At 39.3% G+C, this 15706-nt stretch overlaps 1 protein-coding gene across 2 annotated transcripts in view; it reads right to left on the bottom strand.

The window, feature by feature from the left end:
- SEMA3D (semaphorin 3D) overlaps positions 1 to 10775 on the bottom strand; it is a 352301-nt gene extending 341526 nt beyond the window's left edge. The window contains exon 1 of one of the 2 annotated variants that reach the window (XM_073619546.1): positions 10289 to 10775. Coding sequence is in view for 1 of the 2 variants with exons in the window: in XM_073619544.1 (XP_073475645.1) it covers positions 10220 to 10237 (18 nt within the window). In the remaining variant the exon portion in view is untranslated. Of the gene's footprint in view, positions 1 to 10219; positions 10253 to 10288 lie in introns of those variants that run through there. The other variant, XM_073619544.1, reaches the window with a different exon arrangement.
- Positions 10776 to 15706: the final 4931 nt, after the last annotated feature.

Below are 15706 nucleotides of genomic sequence, written 5' to 3'. Positions count from 1 at the left end.
TGTGTGATTATCAATCATTAGAGTGCACCAGACTGTATGCAAGATTTGCATCTGCCTGTGTGTGTGTCTAGCCAGTTGGACTTTGGGTTAGTCTCCCTCTAGTGGTGGCTGGTGGAGAAGAGATTGTGAGTGTATGTTCACGCTAACTCTATAAGCGATATTGCCTCATTTAGCTGACCTATTAAAGTTTCTGCTCTGCAAAAGCCTGTGTGCCAGTCTTGCTTGAGCATAGAACATACTGACTAAATGTATACTGGTTAAAGGTGTTAGGAGCAAACAACTATTCATTTTTGGCTGGTGGTAGTATGAATCTTAGTGTGTGTGTGCTATCTGTGTCTCGATTTGGTAAATCTGGAATCCCTGCAAAAATTGGCCAGCATGCTGGATGGACATGCAATGGATGGCACTACCTTGTGCATGGAATTCTAGTTTAAGACAAAAAAAGACACTGCAGGCTGAACAAAATAAATACCCGTTTGCTATACAGTTTGGTTAGTAGATGACCAACAATTTGGCAGGTGCACACTAATGTGTTTAAGGTCAACGATTCACACTACACAAGAAGAAGCTTAAGTAGTACCCTTAGCATTTGACCTCATCAAGAAAAACTGGCCGCTTCATGTGGTTCTCAGGCAGCAGGTTATTGCCCCCCTCTGATTGTTTTAGAGACACCATTAGGATATAGAGACCACCCCCCTTACGTATTAAGGAAAAAGTACATTGTATGTACAGTATGAGCAAGCAACACTTGGTTTGGTATGCAAAGTGAGTAAAATTTAAAAATTAAGTTTCTTTTTAGGCAATGATATGCCGCATAAATGTGTAAAAAATGTGCCTATGGTTTTGATGCAGTTCTTGGAACTATGAAATTAAATAAACAAAAACTTCCATTGTGCTCATACTGACTGCTAGCAGTATACACAAAATATGAGTTTTGTACTCACCTTACAATTTCTTTCTTGGAGTCCATAAAGAGACAAAGAAAATAAAGTACACTGGTGGTATCATTCTCTCAAAAAACTTTTCTTAGGGCTGCTTTTAAATAGCAAACACTTTTCCCCTTTTTTTTAACCATTACACCGTAGCTACATTGTATGATATGGTAAATTATGAATATGTCATGATTATAAGCTTTAGAATGGTTAGGGTACCACAGTACACAGACCATACAGTATAGACATAGATATTAACACTTATGTCCATTTTTATAAACTTACTACATCATCGGAAATTCTTTGACAGTGGTACTCTCTTCTTGAGATGCTGGTACAATAAGGGCAAAACAGTTGTTATCTCTCTGTCTACTGTTTATGTGTCTACTGGTCTTTAGTGATACATGTATTAATGCTTATGCAGACTTTTACTAAGAGAGCTCCAATGTTATTTTTGCAAAAAAAAAAATAATTACAATTAATAAGAAATACAGTCAGGTCCATAAATATTGGGACATCAACACAATTCTAATCTTTTTGGCTCTATACACCACCACAATGGATTTGAATTGAAACAAACAAGATGTGCTTTAACTGCAGACTTTCAGCTTTAATTTGAGGGTATTTACATCCAAATCAAGTGAACGGTGTAGGAATTACAACTGTTTGTATATGTGCCTCCTACTTTTTAAGAGATCAAAAGTAATGGGGCAATTGGCTGCTCAGCTGTTCCATGGCCAGGTGTGTGTTATTCCCTCATTATCCCATTTACAAGGAGCAGATAAAAGGTCCAGAGTTCATTTCAAGTGTGCTATTTGCATTTGGAATCTGTTGCTGTCAACTCTCAATATGAGATCCAAAGAGCTGTCACTATCAGTGAAGCAAACCATCAATAGGCTGAAAAACAAAACAAACCCATCAGAGAGATAGCAAATACATTAGGTGTGGCCAAATCAACTGTTTGGAACATCCTTAAAAAGAAAGAATGCACCGGTGAGCTCAGCAACACCAAAAGACCCGGAAGACCACGGAAAACAACTGTGGTGGATGACCAAAGAATTCTTTCCCTGGTAAAGAAAACACCCCTCGCAACAGTTGGCCAGATCAAGAACACTCTCCAGGAGGTAGGTGTATGTGAGTCAAAGTCAACAATCAAGAGAAGACTTCACCAGAGTGAATACAGAGGGTTCACCACAAGATGTAAACCATTGGTGAGCCTCAAAAACAGAAAGGCCAGATTAGAGTTTGCCAAACAACATCTAAAAAAGCCTTTACAATTCTGGAACAACATCCTATAGACTGATGAGACCAAGATCAACTTGTACCCGAGTGATGGGAAGAGAAGAGTATGAGGAAGGAAAGGAACTGCTCATAATCCAAAGCATACCACCTCATCAGTGAAGCATGGTGGTGGTAGTGTCATGGCGTGGGCATGTAAGGCTGCCAATGGAACTGGTTCTCTTGTATTTATTGATGATGTGACTGCTGACAAAAGCAGCAGGATGAATTCTGAAGTGTTTTGTGCAATATTATCTGCTCATTTTCAGCAAAATGCTTCAGAACTCATTGAACGGCGCTTCACAGTGCAGATGGACAATGACCCGAAGCATACTGCGAAAGCAACCAAAAAGTTTTTTAAGGGAAAGAAGTGGAATTTTATGCAATGGCCAAGTCAATCACCTGACCTGAATCTGATTGAGCATGCATTTCACTTGCTAAAGACAAAACTGAAGGGAAAATGCCCCAAGAACAAGCAGGAACTGAAGACAGTTGCAGCAGAGGCCTGGCAGAGCATCACCAGGGATGAAACCCAGAGTCTGGTGATGTCTATGCGTTCCAGACTTCAGGCTGTAATTGACTGCAAAGGATTTGCAACCAAGTATTAAAAAGTGAAAGTTTGATGGATGATTGTTAATCTGTCCTATTACTTTTGGTCCCTTAAAAAGTGTGAGGCACACATACAAACTGTTGTAATTCCTACACCGTTCACCTGATTTGGATGTAAATACCCTCAAATTAAAGCTGAAAGTCTGCAGTTAAAGAACATCTTGTTCATTACATAGAAAGCACTTTCTTTCTTGTCCATTCAAGTACACAGGTAATATTGTCATCTACAGAACTGGACATTAGCAAACAATAAAATTACAGGTCAGCCCCAGATAACACCTACTAACAGAATGCCTCCGTTTTTTGCTAGTGGCCTAGGATGACGTCTTGTGTTCAGCTCTGCTGTGTTAACAATGAACCTATTTTAATGCTAGCACTTTTTTTACTTTTTTTTCAATTGAGACTATTCTCTGCTTTGCTGCTGGAGCTTATCTCTCCTATTGCAGCTATCCAGCGCAGTTATCCTTAGCCTAGGCTTTTGAGTACTTCATTTGGACCCCAATAAACTGGACATTGTGGGGATACCCTGGAAGTTACATATGGGCTCAGGTACTGCATGGGGTGCTTTTCAGACTCTAATTTGATAAAAGTTAGCTGCAGTCCAATTTCCAGGTCCAGAGCCACTAGTATTGCCTTAGTACTTCTGATTCTGAAGACTCACTTAGTGAGTAGCCATGTACTGAAGTTACAGCTTAATCATTTATCATTTGGTGCCATTATTCCTTATTCTCACTGGTTTTGCCATGGAAGGGGTTAACTCTGTGGGAGTGAGCAGTAAAACCATCTGCTGGATGGTGGATTTCATAGTTCCAGCAAAACATCAAAGCCATAGGCACATTTTTAATACTTTTATGGATCATAAGATGAGTAAACATTTAGCAGTGCCTAAAGTCAAACCTATTTTTAAAATATTATTCAACTGTAATACTGAGCCAAATGTTGCATGCTCATTGTATGAGCTAATGCTCCTACAATAGTAAAAATACATAAAAAATGAAAAAATGTATCTTTTATATTTAAAAGGAGCCTAAGCCTAAGAAAAGCATACTTAGAGACTGATGCCAAAGAAGTTCTGCAGCCTCCCTTTCCCTAGTAAACAGTGACACTGCTGTAATACTGCTACTTTCTGCCAACTCACAGAGTAAGAGGCAAGCAGCTGATCTGTGCAAGGCAACATGCATGCACATGGCCATGAAAATAAAGAATACTGCACAGAAAACAGGATTTACATTTTCGTGTCATTTATGGGTCATCTTAACCCAGAAAATAGATGATGGAAATAATGGCATCAGCTTTCTGGAGGAAAACAAAGAAGACATTGTCAGGGAAAAAAAGATCTCTTTGAGATACTTCTGTTACACCTACATATTACATAACATGCATGCACTTAAAATGAAGAAAAACAAATTATGACTGCTTCAAATCTAAACTCTAGCCTTACCTTCAGTCTTGCACAGTTGTGCAGGCTCCTTAAATGTACTGAAATTGCTTAGTCTAATTTCACTGCACACTGTGAGCTTCACAAAGTGTACATTAGAAGCTGCAGCACATTAAATATAACTTGCCACATTTCATGGCTGGAATATTCCAGCATCATCTAGTCCATTCCTCCTTCCTTGCTGTTCCTGGCCCACACCTTTCATTCATTCATTGTATTTTAATTATTTCAATAATGAAGTGTGTATGTTTCTTAGGGTAGTCTTCATACAAATACAGCCTGCCTTAAAGCACCTATATATACACACAGTGCTCTGAACAAGTATTCAAACCCCTTGAAATTTTCCACATTTTGTCATACTACAACCAAAAGCATAAATGTATTTTAATGGGATTTTATGTGACAGACCAACACAAAGTGTCACATAATTGTGAACTGGAAGGAAAATGATAAATGGTTTCAAAATGTTTAACAAATAAATATCTGACAAGTATGCCATGCATTTGTACAGTATTTAGTCCCTTTTACTCTAAAACCCCTAACTAAAAATCTAGTGGAACCAATTCCCTTTTAGAAGTCACCTAATTAGTAAATAGAGTCCATCTGTGTGTAATTTAATCTCAGTATAAATACAGCTGTTCTGTGAAGCCCTTGGAGGTCTGTTAGAGAACCTTAGTGAACAAACAGCATCATGAAGGCCAAGCACGAGGGACAGCACAGTGAACCAGCAGTGTGACCGGCACAGGATCGGATCCAGGAGACACAGCCACCGCCATATCCATACCGGACCTTCCCCTCTCTCACCCAGCCATTTCATGCCCTTTGTTCACCTACATTTGTGAGTGTTTTTAAACCATTTCCTTGATGAAATCAACTTGCATACTGCACTTAGAGGGCGCTGTTCTTTTTGTCTCTCATCCATTCCAGAGTTCTTGTGCATTCTTAACTTTGAACTGGCAGCCCTCTGTGGACGTTTTCCAACAATATTGCTTTTAATATTGGTTTTAATATTGCTATTCATATTGTTTTTAATATTAGTGTTTTTAATACTGTTCACATACCGTGGTTAACACTGTTTGTATCTTTATATGGCCTAACTATTTCCATTAGATACCTTATTGCCCCTCCTTCCCCCTCCCTTTCCCCCACAATCCCCCCCCCCCCCCGTTCTAGAGTCATTGTATCTAGAGAGCGTCGTATTATCCTACTCTTTACAAGACCAAGGAACACACCAGACAGGTCAGGGAAAAAGTTTTGAGAAGTTTGAAGCAGGGTTAGGTTATAAAAAAATATCCCAAGCTTTGAACATCTCACGGAGTACTGTTCAATCCATCATCTGAAAATGGAAAGAGTATGGCACAACTGCAAACCTACCAAGACATGGCCGTCCACCTAAACTGACAGGCCGGGCAAGGAGAGCATTAATCAAAAAAGCAGCCAAGAGGCCCATGGTAACTATGAAGGAGCTGCAGAGATCCACAGCTCAGGTGAGAGAATCTGTCCACAGGACAACTATTAGTTGTGCACTTCACAAATCTGCCCTTTATCCAAGAGTGGCAAGAAAAAAGCCATTGTTGAAAGAAAGCCATAAGAAGCCATGTGGGGGACACAGTAAACATGTGGAAGAAGGTGCTCTGGTCAGATGAGATCAAAATTGAACTGTTTGGCCTAAAAGCAAAATGTTATATGTGGCAGAAAACTATCACTGCATATCACCCTGAACACACCATCCCCACTGTGAAACATGATGGTGGCAGCATCATTTTGTGGGGATGCTTTTCTTCAGCAGGGACAGGGAAATTGGTCAGAGTTGATGGGAAGATGGGTGGAGTCAAATACAGGGCGATCTTAGAAGAAAACCTGTTAGAGTTTGCAAAACACTTGAGTTTGGGGTGGACGTTCACCCTCCAGCAGGACAATGACCCTAAACATACAGCCAGAGCTACAATGGAATGGTTTAGATCAAAGCATATTCATGTGTTAGAATGGCCCAGTCAGACCTAAATTCAATTGAGAATCTCTGGCAAGACTTAAAAATTGCTGTTCACAGATGCTCTCCATCCAAACTGACAGAGCTTGAACTATTTTGCAAAGAAAAATGGGCACCAATGTCACTCTCTAGATGTGCAAAGCTGGTAGAGACATCCCCAAAAAGACTTGCAGCTGTAATTGCAGTGAAAGGTGGTTCTACAAAGTATTGACTCAGGGAGGCTGAATACAAATGCACCCAACACTTTTCACATATTTATTTGTAAAAAAAAAAATTGAAAAACATTTATGATTTAACTTCCACTTCACAATTATGTGCCACTTTGTGTTGGACTATCACAAAAAATCCCAATAAAATACATTTACATTTTACGTTGTAATGTGACAAAATGTGGAAAGTTTGAAGTGGTATGAATACTTGTGAATACTTCACTAGAGTGAATGGAGAGACGGTCAGAGAAGGTGTAGGTAGTATAGGGTTAAGGCAGCCATACTTGGATCGAAATTCAGCTGGTTCAGCAGGGACTGGATGAATTTTGATCCATGTATAGGCAGGCTGGTTGTACACAAGTTGATCTATTGATCGACTTGTGTACAACCAGCCTGCTGGAAAATGTTCTGTCAATCAGCGATGTCAGCTATAGCCAGTGGTGCTGATCAGTGTATTCTGCCAACAAGAAAGTCTCCCTGCTGTCAGAATACAATAGCTTGGTGGGAGGGATGCCCCTCTCCACATCAAATGTACGGATGGGGAAATCAATAATTTTCTTTTAGCAGGTTAAACAAAAACAATTACTCAAGTATAGCCAGCCTTAGGGTTGGGTGGGAGAGCTGGATTGCTGATTGGCCCGCATTTTATTATTTTTTTAATACAAGTATTTATATAGCGCAAAAAAATTGCACAGAATTTTACATATACATGTACATTCATATCACTCCCTGTCCTCAAGGAGCATATAAACTAAGCTTTAGCAATATAATATGTATGCAAATTTTAACTTGGCCCAGAAAACCAGTATCACGGGATGTTTCATTCTTTACATGTTGGCATGCAATAGATATGCCACGTTGTAATGTACACAATGCCTATAACAGCGCTATTTTTTTGCTACAAGCTGTAGAGTTGGTGCTTGGTTTTCCACACAACTGGATTATCATTGTCAAAGTGCCAAATATAATTTGTATCACCCTATTGAGCCATTCAAAGCTTGTGCAGAATGAGTTTCAGATGACATGCAAAAAGCACACTAGTGTAAGTGCTTCCTAGGCTATTGCTAAATTCCAAACAACCAAACAATTGTCTGTCAAGACCTCTGTGAGTGCTGCATGGAGAAGATAAGCACCTATTATTGAGGCAGGAGTTGTAAAAGTGTCATTTAAAAAGCTGGCCAAAATACCGCATGTCAGAACATCTAAAAAGAAAAAAAAAGTTATCTGAAATACACTTTATGAAGACTTTTTGTGTCTCTCAGATCTTAGCAAACCAGTTAAATTAAACATCATTCAAGTGAGCTTGAAGAGAAGCTGTTCTGTTCAATTTCAAGTAACTGTGAAGTCAGCATTATACTGCAGGCATGATCTATTTTCAGCTGTTTGCTCCACATTGCTATGGAATAAATCATGTAATTTTGCTATAGTCTAATTACCTGGATTAGTAACAGAGATATATCTGGAGGATGGCTGGAACGAGCAGATTTGGGGTCTAGGCTATCAATGAAATGTTACAGCAGAGGTCATCACAGTCAAGGCTGGAAGGCTGAATAATGTAACCAGCATAACTAGTGGGGGCCAACACTGTAAACACTGTAATGTCCAGCTGTATGTTGTTATACATCTTATTTTACATACACATAATTTAATTGCAATTTTCTACAGAAAAAATATATAAAATTAAAAAAAATATATTTGTAGTCTTACATTGAGCTTACTTTAATGACAACTTTTAGCATCCAAGCTAGCATTATGGAGATGTGAACTGTTGACACAAAGCAGAATCTGGAGAATCCCACTACTAAAATAGCAATATCCTGTTTGGACAATATCTGACTTCCAGTATACATTAGGTCATAAAGGCAACCCTCCCTCCTACAGTAATGGCCACTGACTATCTCTCTCAGTAGTGTTACCACATGAAGGAAGTCACAGTAACATAGATTCAATCGTGTATACAAAAATTGTTGTATTGTGATCTTGTGATAAATGATTGCATTTGGACTATTAATATTTCAGATCAATTTATCTGATAACATCAAACAGTTGGGCATACTATTAAAGGATCTGACTTAAGTCATTGCTAGAGCAGCAGTACCAGTAGCCAACAGGGACCAATCTGATTTTAGCTATAATAAATCTAAAGCAAGTAGAGTAATTAAAGGCAAATGCTGATTGGTTGCCATTGTTCACTTTGGCTCATATATTCAGCACAGATCAATATGATAAAGTGAAGCTATCTTCTGATAAACTGTCCTGAAAAATACCTGTCAGCTCAGAAAGTAATGCAGCTTTTAGCTATACTGTGTTTTGTTATATAAATATGTGATAACTAGATAAACTCCTTATAAAACAAACCATATGTTATGTATCTTTTTCCTGTCACTAAGCATATCACATCCCATCTAGATTCAACAACTTTAATATAAACAAGCCAAAAACTTTTCTACATATTATGCCGGATAGTGCCTATGAAAAGCTCATCATTACACAATAAGTATAAACGGTTATTAGGGACTTATAACTACAGACTTCCATCAAATCCCATAAAAAAATATATTCTGGCAAAGCAATACAGTAATGTCATGGTAATGTCTAGGTCTCAGTCTGCAACATGCAGACTTCCCTGAAAAAGTTGGCAGACTTTCACCAACTAGGAAATGACTTTATCTGCCAATGTTGAGGCATAAGGCATGCTGAATATTTGGAGGTCTCTGTAATCCCCCTAAAATCAGCACATGGTTGTTGGAGAATTTAAACACATGCTGTACTATATGACTCACTGTGCTGCCACATAAATGATAATACAACATCACTTATCTGTAAACAGCACACTCAAATATGCTACAATATGATTACAAATACATTTAATTACAAAACAATGAAAATACACCGCAGATTGAGCAATTCAAAGTACCCAGCTAGGCTTCACCAAAATATTTATATTCTTGAATCTAGGCAGTTCCCTGCATACAAAGCATTGTATCTGATCATTAACCTTAGGCAGATGTCATCTCACATGTGTTATACATTGTACAGATGATCGCAATCTTACATACTGTATTATATCTATCTCCTCTTGACTTGTAGGCACAGATATGCCCAAACTAGTACACTACTGGCTATATATATATATCAATGCCTAAAATAAAGCAAGGTATGGAATGAAAGATAACAATATATATCTATATCTATAATATACATTGACCTGCCTGTTGGCACAGATGTGCCCAAACGAACACAGTACAGGGTGTGTGTATATATATATATATATATATATATATATATATATATATATACCTTGCTTTATTGTAGGCACTCATGTGCCCCACAAGTTCAGCACAAAGTATATACATTCTATTCCTTGACTTGTTGGCACAGGTGTGCCTAAAATAGTTCAGCACAACAGACTGTATATATATATATATATATATATATATATATATATATATATATATATACACATATACACCCTGTACTGTATCAGTGTGGGCACATCACATCTGTACCTACAAGTCAAGATTTACAATATATATAGATATAGATATATATCTATATCTATCTATATATATAGATATATATAGATATATATATATATATATATATATATATATATATATATATATATATATATATATATATATCTATCTATATCTATATATATATATATATATATATATATATATATATATATATAGATATAGATATAGATATAGATATATATATATATATATATATATCACATGTATACAGAGTTGTGTACCTGTACAATGTGCTGCATGTCCCCCAAGTATCTCAGAATAGTAGAATATTGGAAGTCCAGTGAAGTTACCTATTGTGTAGACCCTCCTGGAAGATGAAGGTTGCCTGTTGAGATGCAGACTTGTCCAGCACTCCTTATGAACTGATGATGATGATGATGAGTGTAGGGATCAGGGTGTAGTATGGTAATACACAGAGAGCTGTCACGCCTAATAAATCCCATGCAATGCCGACCAGGGTGGAAGGAGGAAAGTGACTAGTTAGGTAATTGTAGTGAAGCGATCCGATCATCAGCCTGTGCGGTTTGCTAGTGTCATAGATCGGTAGGACTCGTCTCCCTCATTCCTCCAGCGGCAGTTCTCCGTGTGTGGCTGTCAGTCCGGGTGTGTAGATGGGAGGGGATCGGAGCACACAGCCCGTTAGTATTCTGACATTCATCCACTTGCTGCGCTGGCTGGTCTCTGCTCCCTCCTCATATCTTTCACTTCATACAGCTCAGTGTACTCCCAGCAATCACAATGTGACACACCAGGAGCCCTGAGTGTGTGGACTGCCTCCTTCTACTCCATACTGTACTGTATGTCACACAACTGTCTCCTTCTACTCCATACTGTACTGTATGTCACACAACTGCCTCCTTCTACTCCATACTGTACTGTATGTCACACAACTGTCTCCTTCTACTCCATACTGTACTGTATGTCACACAACTGTCTCCTTCTACTCCATACTGTACTGTATGTCACACAACTGTCTCCTTCTACTCCATACTGTACTGTATGTCACACAACTGTCTCCTTCTACTCCATACTGTACTGTATGTCACACAACTGTCTCCTTCTACTCCATACTGTACTGTATGTCACACAACTGTCTCCTTCTACTCCATACTATACTGTATGTCACACAACTGTCTCAAAAAAAACAACGAATCATCTATGGGCTGCTTAAAGCAGACCTTCAGTGATTTCTTTTCAACTTTCCATCTATTAAATCTTCTGTCCTTGTTGTTTTAACTTTGGATAATACAACATTAAAATCCAAAAACATTTTTTCTGCCAGTAAATACCTTATACAGCCAGCTTCCTGTTTCTTGTCTGGTAAAAAACCTAGGGCCAATGAGAGCTGCAGGGCTGCAGAGCTGGAGGTGTGCCTCTGTGTGTCTGTGTACATCCAGGAAGTGAACAGGCAGCAGCTTCAGCTGCCCACAGTTAAAATGGTTTCAGCCAGACTCAGTGGAAGAAGGTTTCTGCAGCATATTTGGCAAGTACAGAATAACAGTATATATAAAATAATATGCAAAGTGGTTAGAGGGAAGCTTCAGAATGGCAAAGATATTTTTATTACAAATTATGTGAGCAGACTGCAGATCCTCTTTAAGCGACTTCACATTGCGGTTGCAGGCTCACCTCCTTACAAACAATGGAGGAGTATTAACCCTGCACTGTGCATGATGACACCGAGGGAGCAACCACAACCCACAGCTTGAGAACAGAGCTGGAGCAAAGGATAGGGAAGTAATACAGTGTATCCCTGCACTCCTAGACTAAATGAGCATTTAACCCTTGCAGTGTGGGGGACCCAATTGCAAGACTACATTTTGTCTTATACCCAGAGTACAGCTTTAACCACTTCAGCCCCGGATGATTTCTACCCTTTACCCTTTTGCAATACGACACTGCATCGCTTTAACTGACAATTGCACGGTCGTGTGACGCTGTACCCAAACAAAATTGACCTCCTTTTTTTCCCACAAATAGAGCTTTCTTTTGGTGGTATTTGATCACCTCTGCTGTTTTTATTTTTTGTGCTATAAACAAAAAAAGAGCGTCAATTTTGAAAAAAAAAAATATATATTTTTTACTTTTTGCTATAATAAATATCCCCCAAGAATTTTTTAAAAAACACATTTTTTCATTAGTTTAAGCAGATATATATTCTTCTAGATATTTTTGGTAAAAAAAAATCGCAATAAGTGTATATTGATTGGTCTGCGCAAAAGTTATAGTGTCTATAAAATAGGGGTAGATTTATGGTATTTTTATTATTTATTTATTTATTTTTTACAATAATGGCGGTGATCTACGATTTTTAGCGGGACTGCGACATTGAATCGGACAGATCGGACACTTTTGACACTTTTTTGGGACCATTGACATTTATACCGTGATCAGTGTTATAAAAATGCACTGATTTCTGTGTAAATGTCACTGGCAGGGAAGGGGTTAACACTAGGGGGTGATCAAGGGGTTAAATATGTTCCCTCATGTGTGTTTCTAACTGTGGGGGCAGTGTACTGACTAGAGGAGGAGACAGATTGCTGTTCCTAATTACTAGGAACAGACGATCTGTCTCTCCTCTCCTGTCAGAACGGGGATTTGTGTGTTTACACACACAAATCCCCGTTCTGTCTCTTGTGCCCGCAATTTCGGGTGGCCGCCGGCAACGTGCAACGGATTCCCTGCCTTGCCGCAGGTGCGCGCTATGGCTCTTAAAGGAGCCGGCGTACAGGTACGGCGATTCGTGGGAACGAGCCGGCCTGGCGCCGTATAATGATGACGGCTGGTCGGCAAGTGGTTAAGTGTCGGTTCACACCACAATTTTTGTGTTCTGGATGCCTTTCTGAAGATGCGTTTTTTCCCCTCTTTTTTTCCTCATCTCAATTGAGGACATGTGTGTTCCGATGCATTTTTACTGTGTTTTGCTGCATTCCATACACAAAAAATGCATATTGTTCTTCTTTTGTTGACTGCACTGGAACGCACTGCTCTGGTGTGAACCAAGGCCATTGGAATCCATGTTAAATGCTGCCCATTCATTTTGGATGCAGAATAAAAACGCACTGGAGTACACCTGGTGTGAATAAACCCAACTCTGGGCAGCTAGAAAGAATGACCCTAATGCCCTGTACACACGATCGGAATTTTCGTCGGAAAAACCTTGGGTGGTTTTTCCGACGGAATTCTGCTCACGCTTGGCTTGCATACATACGGTCACACAAAAGTTCTCTGAACTTTCGACTGACTCAAGAACGCGGTGACATACAACACTACGACGGCACTAGAAAAGGGAAGTTCCATACGAAGCGATGATTCTGAGCATGCGTGTTTTTTTGCACATCGGAATTGCATACAGACGAACGGAATTTCCGATAGGAACTTTTTCCGACGAAAAATAAAGAACCTGCTCTCAATCTTTTGCTGGCGGAAATTCCGCCAGCAAAAGTCAGATGAAGCATACACACGGTTGGAATTTCAGACCAAAAGCTCACATCGGACTTTTGCTGGCTGAATTTCTGATCGTGTGTATGGGGCATTAAGCTAGCCATAGAGGGATCAAAATGCCGCTGATTCAGCAGGAACCAGACAAATTTTGATCCCTCTATGAGCTGGCTGGTTGTACTGATATCGATCAATAGCCTGTTGGGTTTTTTCATATGATTACTACCCCTAGCTAAAGCTGTGGTTGAAGGAAAGAAAATTGCATAATGTATGGCCATCTTTACAGACCCTTCAGATACTCGTCAGTAGGAAACTATAAATACTACTACTATTACTACTACAAGGTGTTTTGTGATTGAACATGGTGGAGATCATCATGTTATCTGCCCCTCCTCTCCACTTTGTCAAATCAGAGCATGCTTTGTATTTATTCAAAAATACAAAATGTTCTCTAAATGATAGAGGGGCTGAGTGAGCCTCCCCCTGTGTTCTATATCTACAGACGTAAGTCACCCAAGCAGCACTCGCAAGATACCAATGCTGACTGTATGTAGCAAAGGCTACCACAGAGAATTTTTGCATCCCCTGCATCCCTCTTCATGTGAGATATGAAAAGTTTTACGTAACCAAGCTGGACCAATGTAAATTTAAACTCTTGCCCCCCACATAGTGCATATGTGTGACAGCAGAGAGGGTAGGCCTTAAAGCGGAACTAAGGGGATACTTACATTTTCATTGCTGGCACCGGCGTTTTCTCCTTTGTACCAGTTTTCAGCCATCATGTCCACCACGGGATGATGTCATCCCTAGGCATGCTGTGCATCAGCAGCTCAGTTTACAGCACCAGAGAAGACAGCAAGAATGCAGGTGGGGGCATTTTATTGCAGAAGAGGCATTGCAAACTTGCCTGCTCCCTGTTTTTTCACAGCGGGACTTCAGTTCCCAATTTAATGCCAGCAAGTCACACATAATGCATTCATGGACCCCTGTGCTCTCTCAGTATACCTCCCAACATTTTGAGAAGGAAATGAGAGACACCTACTTCCAAACATATGTAGGCATAGGACATGCCCCCTGCCACTCCCCCTTAAAGGAGAATTAACCAAAAAAAGTTAATTAAATCCAAAAAGGCTTTTTTTTTACCACTACTATTCCTTTATATTGGCTTCTAAAATTTACAAATGCAGCAATTTAGAAGTTGGATGAAAGGTTTAGCACTGGGAAACACTTTTTGAAAGATAAAAAGTGCATTTTATATACAACTATATAGATCAGAGGGACAAATGAAGAGGAATGAGGGACAGAGGGACATTGCTCCAAATCAGGCACAGTCCCTCGAAATCAGGGACAGTTGGGAGCTATGTCTCAGCACAATTACTGAGTTGTCAAAGACAGGTCTGGGTGTCTCTATATGATGAGAAGCCAGCACGACACCCTCCAGATCCTAAACCCCCTCCTCTACTCTTGGGTGTATAGGAATTATAGGGAAGTATAGAGTTAAAAGAATGCCGCCGCTGGGCTGGAAAGGGTTGCAAAAGATTGTTCCTGGAGTTCAGCTTTAATATTAATGATAATACAAACATTTTTGATACAAGGTACGGCTTCACAGAGGGATAATACAATAAACCTACAAATATATCCTTTACATAGGTACGAGTGAAAACAAATGAAAACTGAAAGAGCAAATAGAGCAAATAGAAAATGGAAGAGAAACCACACGCTTGAATAGGCCTGGTCTTTTCAAGTATAATCAATTACTATTGCCCTGGCAAAGAATTAGTTAACACTTGTATTTTACACATTATATAATCCCCGGGGACAACTTTTCACCTTTTATCACTCTGGTGTTACCATAGGGATTGATTGAGTCTTATAGGTTGTCACTGTAAATAACAGACATCTGACACAAGAAATAACCAGGCCATACTTAAAATGTTGTTACACTTGCTTCAGGTAACAATATATAAAACATGAAAGCTGTATTTTAGGCTGCTATAATAGATACAAATAAATTCAGCTCAGCAATTATTAATACTAAATTATTTATTAAATAATACTAAATATTTATTAAAGGGGTTGTAAACCCTCATGTTTTTTTCACCTTAATTATCCTATGCATTAAGGTGAAAAAACACCTGGCAGTCACTGGCCCCCCAGGCCCCCCGGTTTTACTTACCCGAGCCCCTTTATCTCCTTGGAGGGTATGCGCTGTTCCTCTTTCCACGGGGTCCCGGCTCTTGATTGGATAGATTGATAGCAGCGCAACC

This window comes from Aquarana catesbeiana, linkage group LG03, assembly GCF_042186555.1.
Source record: "Aquarana catesbeiana isolate 2022-GZ linkage group LG03, ASM4218655v1, whole genome shotgun sequence".
Taxonomy (NCBI): Eukaryota; Metazoa; Chordata; class Amphibia; order Anura; family Ranidae; genus Aquarana; species Aquarana catesbeiana.
This window is presented reverse-complemented; position numbering and strand designations above follow the sequence as displayed.